Source organism: Nicotiana sylvestris, chromosome 6 (assembly GCF_000393655.2).
Source record: "Nicotiana sylvestris chromosome 6, ASM39365v2, whole genome shotgun sequence".
Lineage (NCBI taxonomy): Eukaryota > Viridiplantae > Streptophyta > Magnoliopsida > Solanales > Solanaceae > Nicotiana > Nicotiana sylvestris.
Window position 1 is genome coordinate 120,640,889 of NC_091062.1, and position 8,458 is coordinate 120,649,346.

The window sequence follows — 8,458 nt, forward strand, 5'->3', positions numbered from 1 at the left end:
AGGGAGGGTCTAAGAGAGGGAAAGTGTCTTTCATCAAAATTTCTCCACAAATCCTTGTTAAAACATTGAAGATAATCAAGTGAGGCACCTAAATCTTCATTCCAGGAGGTAAGACTTCATCGCCTAAGCTCTTAATTTGATACATAGCTATGAGGGGTCATTAGTGAGGTAATTTATGGGTATAAGGGTGATTACATTGCATGCATGTGTTCTTAGAAGATATGGGGAAATTATAAATAGAGAGGCATGGGGAATGGGCTAGTGTAATCTTGTATAAAAGGACCATAAGGCCTTAATGAACACTCAATGCTTGATAAAATGCTCAAGTGAGCTTAAATTATGATCTTTTCCTGATTATGGGTTCAATTGTGCTATATTGCATAAATAGATTAAAGTGCGAACATTCCGAAAAATTATAGGATTAAGGAAAGCTTAGTTGAGGTATGTATGGCTAAAACCCCGTCTTTTAGAAATTGAGCTCCGTTGGTGTTTATGTAAATGCGGTAATATTAAGGTTGGATTGTTATATTGATTGTTGTTTCACATGAATTGGAGTTGCAACCTTATAGGCGTGAAAGATGTGTCTCAATGTGGTCGAAGTGCTATTCTTGATAACTTGAAAAGGTGCAATGAATATGAATCATGTATTGAAATGCCTAGACCTTAAAGTAAGATTGAAGCTGCATATGTTGTGCCATCTATGTGAAGTCTCATATATGCTTACAATTTTAATTGCTCTTGTGTGCACATATTATCCTAAATCACAAATCTACCATTGAAATTGGGAATGATGTGAGATGTGGCCTAGTGCCAAATATATGACATGATAGCTGTGGCCCCAAGTGCCTATGAAATGATATACGTAAAACAAAGATTGAAATGAGATGATTGATGGAAAAGGGAAACGCCTTGGTAAGGCGGCCTAGCCGATCGGGACGAGATCAGGTGCCATGGCGCACAGATGGTGGTATTGTATTTGTGATTGAAGTGTATGTATCAAATGAGGCAACCTAGCCGATAGGGTCGAAATCGGACTCCGCTCAAGATAGCGGTAGTATTGTGGACAATGATGAACAGTATGAAATGCCCCAAAACTAAAAGCTATGGGAAAATGATGTGAAAATTGCATGATTCTTTTATTTGATAATGTTGGGATCATTTAAAGTGTTTGAGTTGTACTTGTGATTTCCTTATTCTTGTATGAAAGTTCTTTCTAACTAGATGGTGTTTAGTTATACATACTAGTACTATTCCATGGTACTAACGTCCCTTTTGCCGGGGGTGCTACATTTTTAAATGAATGTAGGTGGCTCCGTAGAGGACAGTGCCGATCGCACTTATCGGAGTGTCCTCCTCTCAAAGTCTTGGTGAGTCCCTTCCTCCTTCAAGGGGTTATGTTGTATATCTTTTGTTGTAGACTTCCACTTTTGAGGTATAGCTTTGTATCCTTAAAGGCTCAGTAGATGTTTGTGCGGGTTATGTACGGGTGTTGGATGGGTCTATGAACTATGTTGTAATTCTAACTCTTGTTTCTCTAAGGTGAAACTGTATGGAATCTTGGGAACTTAACTATGGTTTAAGGTTGCGATATGATATGAATCAACAATGTTGAATGTACGATTTTGCTATTGTCTACGTAAATGAAAACATGTTTCCCTTAATTATATTGAGTTGGGTAGAAAGTCTTAAAAAGGCTTGCTCAGTTGGGAGCACTCGATTGAGCGCCGGTCGCGTCTTTCGAGGTTGGGGCATGACAAACTTGCTATCAGAGCCTAAGGTTTTAAAGTGTTCTAAGATGTCTCGGAGCCATGCCTAGTAGAGTCCTTCTTATCGGTGTGTAGTCGACCACATCTATAAGTTGGAGGCTACTTGGGCATTTAGGAATAACACCCTTCTTTGATATTCTGGATCATGCGGCAAAAACTTGTTGTGAAACTATTCCCTCTCTAATTAGTGCATTGTTCTATCTTTCAGTAAATGGCACCTAAGAAGAAAGCGAGAATTGGACAAGAAGCCAATGCCACCTCAAGAGTGGCTGGTGATTCACTGCTTGATAATACGGGTGTGGGTAGTCGCCCTGCTATCACCTTGCCTGGTTCTTCTATTCCAGAGCAGACTACCCCAGTTCCTACACCTGCGGAGGGTACCACTATCCCTCCCATTGATATTCCTGTTCCACCTCCAGCCCCAACTTCCAGTTCTGGTATTTCTGATGGGGATCTTAGGGGATCCACTCAGATGTTGACCCAGCTAGTGGCCTCTCAGGCCTAGAGGTCCAATGTTGCACCTAGTTCATCCAGCCAACAAGGGGATTCCACAAGATCCAGGGTGAATAGATTTCTTCAGTTAGACCTTCTAGTGTTTATGGGTGCCAATCCAGAAGAAGACCCTCAGGATTTTATTGATGAGATGCACAAGACCCTCAGGGTTATGCATGCAACTGAGATAGAGGGAGTAGAGTTGGCTGCTTATTGTCTGAAAGGGGTAGCCTATTCGTGGTTTGAGTTGTGGAAGATTCCCGTGATGAGGGGAGCCCTCCGGCATGGTGGAGCGAGTTTGCTGATAACTTTATAGATCATTTCCTGCCTGCTGAGACAAGGGCAGCCCGTGCAGCAGAGTTTGAAAATCTGAAGCAAGGTAGCAGAAGTGTGTTGGAGTATCACATGGAGTTTGCCCGCATGTCCAAGTATGTCATTCATATGTTGCCCACGATGGAGCCCAGGGTGCGCGGGTTTGTTCAAGGCCTTAATCCTTTGACTATTAATAAGGCTTCTACGGCTGCATTGAATTCCGACATGAATTATGAGAAGATTGTAGCATTTTCTCAGGCCATAGAGAACCGTAAACTAAAGAACAGAATGGAGAGAGAGGGTAACAGTAAAGCCCGGTCTACGAGCAACATGGGAGAGTCATTAGGTGGGGGAAGATCAGCCTTCAGGGGAGGATCATCAGGGTCGTTCCAGTCTGTTGCACAATCTTCAGCTAGTGCACTTTATCAGGGCCCAACCAGCAGCAGTGGAGTCATTTCAGGCCCGGTCAGGTCAACAAGGGATCCCACCAGTGGGGTCGGTCAGGAGAGAGATCCCAGCAGCAGCAGAGGTCCCCGTGCCCCAGGTGTGGGAAGATGCACTCAAGGACTTGCTATTTGGAGTTGCCTATATGCTATGGATGTGGGATGGGGGGTCATATTCAGAGGCATTGTCGTGTATCCCGCCAGGGAGCGGGTAGGTGCACAATTCAGTCATCCAGTCCAGCAGTTGCTACATCTTCAGCCCCCTCTCCAGCTCGAGGTGCCCCAACACCCGTAGGGCGTGGTGCAGCCAGGGGTGGTGTGCAGAGTTCAGGAGGACCCAACCGGTTCTATGCTATGAGTGGTCGCCAGACCTTAGAGACTTCCCTAGATGTTGTTACAGGTATTCTGACTGTCCAATCTCATGATGTGTATGCACTTATTGACCCTGGTTCCACCTTGTCCTATGTTACACCTTTTGCTGCTATGGAATTTGGGATAGAACCAGATCAACTTCATGATCCATTTTTGGTGTCTACTCGGGTTGGTGAGTCAATTACGGCTGCTCGAGTTTATAGAGGTTGTGTTGTTACGGTATGGGGTAGGGATACCACGACTGATCTTATTAAACTAGGGATGGTCGACTTTGATGTAATAATGGTAATGGATTGGCTTTATTCATGATTTGCCAAATTTCATTGTCGGACTAGAACTATGAGGCCTGAATTTCCTAATGAGCCCGTTGTTGAATGGAAAGGAGATAATGTAGTGCCTAGAGGTCGGTTTATTTCTTACCTTAAGGCCGCAAAGATGATCAAGAAGGGGTGTATCTATCATTTAGTTTGAGTTACGGGTACCAATGCCGAGGCGCCTAGCCTTGAGTCCGTGCCAGTTGTGAATGAATTTCCGGATGTCTTTATAGATGAGCTCCCTAGGATTCCACCAGATAGGGAGATTGATTTTGGTATCAATGTGATGCCAGGCATGCAGCCTATATCAATTCCACCCTACAGAATGGCACCGGCAGAATTGAAAGAGCTAAAGGAACAATTGAAGGATTTTCTAGAGAAGGGTTTCATCCAGCCGAGTGTGTCACCGTGGGGCGCATCAGTCTTGTTTGTAAGGAAGAAAGATGGGTCTCTACGGATGTGTATTAACTACCGACAACTCAACAAGGTCACAATCAAGAATAAATATCCTCTACCAAGAATAGATGATTTGTTTGATCAATTGCAAGGTGCTACGTGTTTCTCAAAAATTGACTTGCGGTCCGGGTATCATCAATTGAAGATAAGGAAGCAGGATATTCCAAAAACAACTTTCAGAACTCAGTATGGGCATTTTGAATTTCTAGTGATGTCTTTTGGGCTAACAAATGCCCTGACAACTTTCATGGATCTTATGAATCGAGTCTTCAAGCCTTTTCTAGTCTCCTTTGTGATATTGTTCATTGGCGATATTCTTGTGTATTCACGAAGTCAGGAGGACCATGCTGACAATCTCAGGGTAGTTCTGCAGACTCTTCAGCAACATCAATTGTATGTAAAATTTTCAAAATGTGAATTTTAGCTTGAATCTGTCGCGTTCTTGGGTCATGTCGTCTCTAGAGAAGGAATTATGGTTGATCCTCAAAAGATTGCGGTAGTGAAGAATTGGCCTAGACCTACCACTCTAACAGAGATTCGTAGTTTATTGGGTTTGGCCGGGTACTACAGGAGATTTGTGGAGGGGTTTTCTACTCTTGCCTCTCCATTGACTAAATTGACAGAGAAAGCAGTTGAATTCCAATGGTCCGATGCTTGTGAAAGGAGTTTCCAAGAATTGAAATCAAGATTGACTACAACACCGGTGTTAACCCTGCCAGAGGGTACGAGGGATTTGTGGTGTATTGCAATGCTTCAAGGATCGGGCTTGGGTGTGTGTTAATACAACATGGCAAGGTTATAGCCTACGCTTCTAGGCAACTCAAGAATCATGAAAAGATCTATCCAACCCATGACTTAGAGCTTGCAGCAGTGGTGTTTTCACTAAAGATCTGGCGACATTATTTGTATGGGGTCCATGTGGATGTATTTAAAGATCACAAGAGCCTTCAATATATTTTTAGGCAGAAGGAGTTGAATCTGAGACAAAGACGATGGCTAGAGTTACTCAAGGACTATGACATTGATATTCTCTATCACCCCGGGGAAGGCTAATGTTGTGGCGGATGTTCTTAGTCAAAAATCTATGGGAAGTTTGGCTCATTTGGGGACATATCAGAGGCCCTTGGCCCGGGAGGTTCACCAGTTAGCTAGCATGGGAGTTCGCCTTGCGGACTCTAATGAAGGAGGAGTGATTGTACAAAATAGGGCTAAATCATCGCTCGTAGCAGAGGTGAAGGAGAAGCAATTCAACGATCCATTGTTAGCACAACTAAAAGAGGGGATTCATAAACACAAGGCCACAACTTTTTCCCTTGGCATAGATGATGGTACCCTACAGTACCAAGGCCGCCTATGTGTTCCAGATATCGACGGTCTTCGGGGAAGGATCATGGTAGAAGCTCACACTTCCAGGTATTCCGTGCACCCAGGATCTACAAAAATGTATCATGATCTCAAGGAAGTTTATTGGTGGATTTACATGAAAAAGGATGTGGCGGACTTTGTGGCAAAATGTCCGAACTGTCAACAAGTGAAGGCCGAATATCAAAGACCCGATGGATTGGCCCAAAGCATAGAAATTCCAATATGGAAATGGGAGATGATCAACATGGATTTTGTGGTAGGGTTACCGCACACTTCGCGTAAGTTTGACTCAATTTGGGTAATCATGGACCGACTCACGAAATCAGCGCACTTCTTGCCAGTTAAATCTACCGACACAGCGTAACAGTATACTCAGTTGTATATCAAGGAAATAGTTAGGTTGCATGGTACTCTAGTCTCAATTATTTCAGATCGAGGGGCTCAATTCATGACCAACTTTTGGAAGAAATTTCAGCAAGGTTTGGGCACACAGGTAAATCTTAGCACAACTATTCAGATGCTTGAGGACATGTTGCGTGCTTGTGTTCTCGATTTCAAGGGTAGCTGGGATGATCATTTTCCACTCATAGAATTTGCTTACAACAACGGCTTCCATGCTAGTATCCAGATGGCACCATTCAAGGCATTGCATGGTAGGAGATGTAGGTCTCCCATTGGGTGGTTTGAGGTTGGAGAAGTGGAATTGATAGGGCCGGACCTCATGCATCAGGCCATGGAGAAAGTGAAGTTTATTAAGGAAAGGTTGAAAATTGCTCAGAGTCGCCAAAAGTCTTATTCGGATGTTTGTCGCAGATATTTGGAGTTCAAAGAGGATGATTGGGTATTTTTGAAGGTTTCCCCCGTGAAGGGTATCATGCGATTTGGAAAGAAAGGGAAATTAAGTCCGAGTCATGTCAGACCGTACATAATCATTCAGAGGATTGGTGAGGTTGCGAACAAGCTCGAGCTACCACCCGAGATGTCATTGGTACAACCGGTCTTCCATGTGTCTATGTTGAAGAAGGTAGTGGGAGATCCGTCCACTATTGTTCCAGTTGAAACTATTCAGGTTAATGAAGAACTGTCATATAAAGAAGTTCCAGTTGCCATTCTTGACAGGTAAGTACGGAAGTTGAGAAATAAGGAAATTGCCTCCGTAAAAGTGTTATGGCGGAACCAACAAATTGAGGAAGCCACTTGGGAAGCCGAGGAAGAAATGAGAAAGAAGTACCCACATTTGTTTGAATATTCTTGTAATAGCTTTTATGCATTTGGTTCCCATGAACTCTTATCTTTTGATTTGATCTATGTAATATTGTCCTGTTTTGGTTATATGTTGCCTATGCAGCCATTGTTACTGTTGTACAAGTTATGTTATGACTGTGGAATGTGTACATACTGTTAGGATATGTTTCTGGGGCTCTCTGACAGGTGGATAGGCCTAGTTACAAAGGAAACTCTGGCAAAGGTTTTTGAAAATTTGGGGAGTTAGCCAAAATTTGGGGCTGTTGATATGTTTTAGGTTGTAAAAAGCTGAGGTTGCATGAAGATTGCTAATGAGTAAACCTGATCCTCATTCGAGGATGAATGATCTTAAGTGGGGGAAGATGTAAGGCCCCGTTAAAATTTCTACTCAAAAACCCGAATCTCGTAGTGCCAAGTTGGGATCATGTGTTAGGAATTCATTCGGACCCTTTGGATTGATCTGTGCATTAAAAAGTTAAAGAATAGTGTTTTCCAGAAAAGTGCGTTTCTGTGGTCCATTATGCGGTCGCATAATAGATATGCGGACCGCATAGTCATCGCAGAGTCAAGCAGTGTGATGGTTAATTTTGAGGTCAACTATGCGGCCAACTATACGATCGCATAGTCAATATGCGGGCCGCATAGTCATCGTATAATCCCCTTGAAAATTTTGTGAAGGGCAGTTCTGCGGTGCATTGTGCGACCGCAGAGTAGGTATGCGGACCGCATTTATGCCGCATACCCAGACAGTTTGTTCAGGTTTTGGGATCGTTTTTGCAGTCTATTCTGCGGGCTGCATGTCAATTTTGCGATCGCATATGCGATCGCAGATCTGAGTCGAGGCTCCAGATTTCTAAATTTTAAACCCGACCCCCTGTCATTATATCCTGTGAAATAGCTCATTTTGAGCCTATTTCCTGGTGCTTTTAGAGTGAGAGGGAGTGTCTAAGAGAGGGGAAATGCCTTTCATAAAAATTGCTCCACAAATCCTTGTTAAAACATTGAAGATAATCAAGTGAGGCACCTAAATCTTCATTCCAAGAGGTAAGACTTCATCACCTAAGCTCTTATTTTTATACATAGCTATGAGGGGTCATTAGTGAGGTAGTTCATAGGGATAAGGGTGATTACATTGCATGTATGTGTTCTTAGAAGATATGGGGAAATTATGAATAGAGAGGCATGTGGAATGGGCTAGTGTAATCTTGCATAAAAGGACCATAAGGCCTTAATGAACACTCAATGTTTGATAAAATGCTCAAGTGAGCTTAAATTTTGATCTTTCCCTGATTATGGGTTCAATTGTGCTACATTGCATAAATAGATTGAAGTGCGAACATTCCGGAACATTATAGGATTAAGGAAAGCTCAGTTGAGTATGTATGGCTAAAACCCCATCTTTTAGAAATTGAGCTTCGTTGGTGTTTGTGTAAATGCGGTACGATTAATGTTGGATTGTTATATTGATTGTTGTTTCACATGAATTTGAGTTGCAACCTTATAGGCGTGAAAGATGTGTCTCAATGTGGTCGAAGTTCTATTCTTGATAACTTGAAAAGGTGCAATAAATATGAATCATGTATTGAAATGCCTAGACCTTAAATTAAGATTGAAACTGCATATGTTGTGCCATTTATGTGAAGTTTCATCTATGCTTACAATTTTAATTGCTCTTGTGTGCATATATTATCCT

At 42.6% G+C, this 8,458-nt stretch overlaps 2 protein-coding genes across 2 annotated transcripts; both read left to right on the forward strand.

Moving 5' to 3' along the window:
• Nucleotides 1–2,364: 2,364 nt before the first annotated feature.
• Nucleotides 2,365–3,694, forward strand: LOC138871201 (uncharacterized). Its single transcript, XM_070149069.1, has 3 exons — nt 2,365–2,473; nt 2,575–3,035; nt 3,194–3,694. Exons 1-3 carry the CDS (start codon nt 2,365–2,367, stop codon nt 3,692–3,694), a joined length of 1,071 nt encoding a protein of 356 aa, XP_070005170.1.
• Nucleotides 3,695–6,148: 2,454 nt separating this feature from the next.
• Nucleotides 6,149–7,012, forward strand: LOC138871202 (uncharacterized). The gene is made up of 2 exons (XM_070149070.1): nt 6,149–6,639; nt 6,952–7,012. The coding sequence occupies exons 1-2, from the start codon at nt 6,149–6,151 to the stop codon at nt 7,010–7,012; spliced, it is 552 nt and encodes a 183-aa protein (XP_070005171.1).
• Nucleotides 7,013–8,458: the final 1,446 nt, after the last annotated feature.

Coding starts and splice junctions, on each gene's coding strand:
- LOC138871201 (XM_070149069.1), top strand. CDS start 2,365: ATGGGTGCCAATCCAGAAGAAGACCCTCAGGATTTTATTGATGAGATG. Junction 2,474..2,574: donor AGTAGAGTTGGCTGCTTATT/GTCTGAAAGGGG, acceptor ATAACTTTATAG/ATCATTTCCTGCCTGCTGAG. Junction 3,036..3,193: donor GTGGAGTCATTTCAGGCCCG/GTCAGGTCAACA, acceptor GGTCATATTCAG/AGGCATTGTCGTGTATCCCG.
- LOC138871202 (XM_070149070.1), top strand. CDS start 6,149: ATGGCACCATTCAAGGCATTGCATGGTAGGAGATGTAGGTCTCCCATT. Junction 6,640..6,951: donor CCAGTTGCCATTCTTGACAG/GTAAGTACGGAA, acceptor GCTCTCTGACAG/GTGGATAGGCCTAGTTACAA.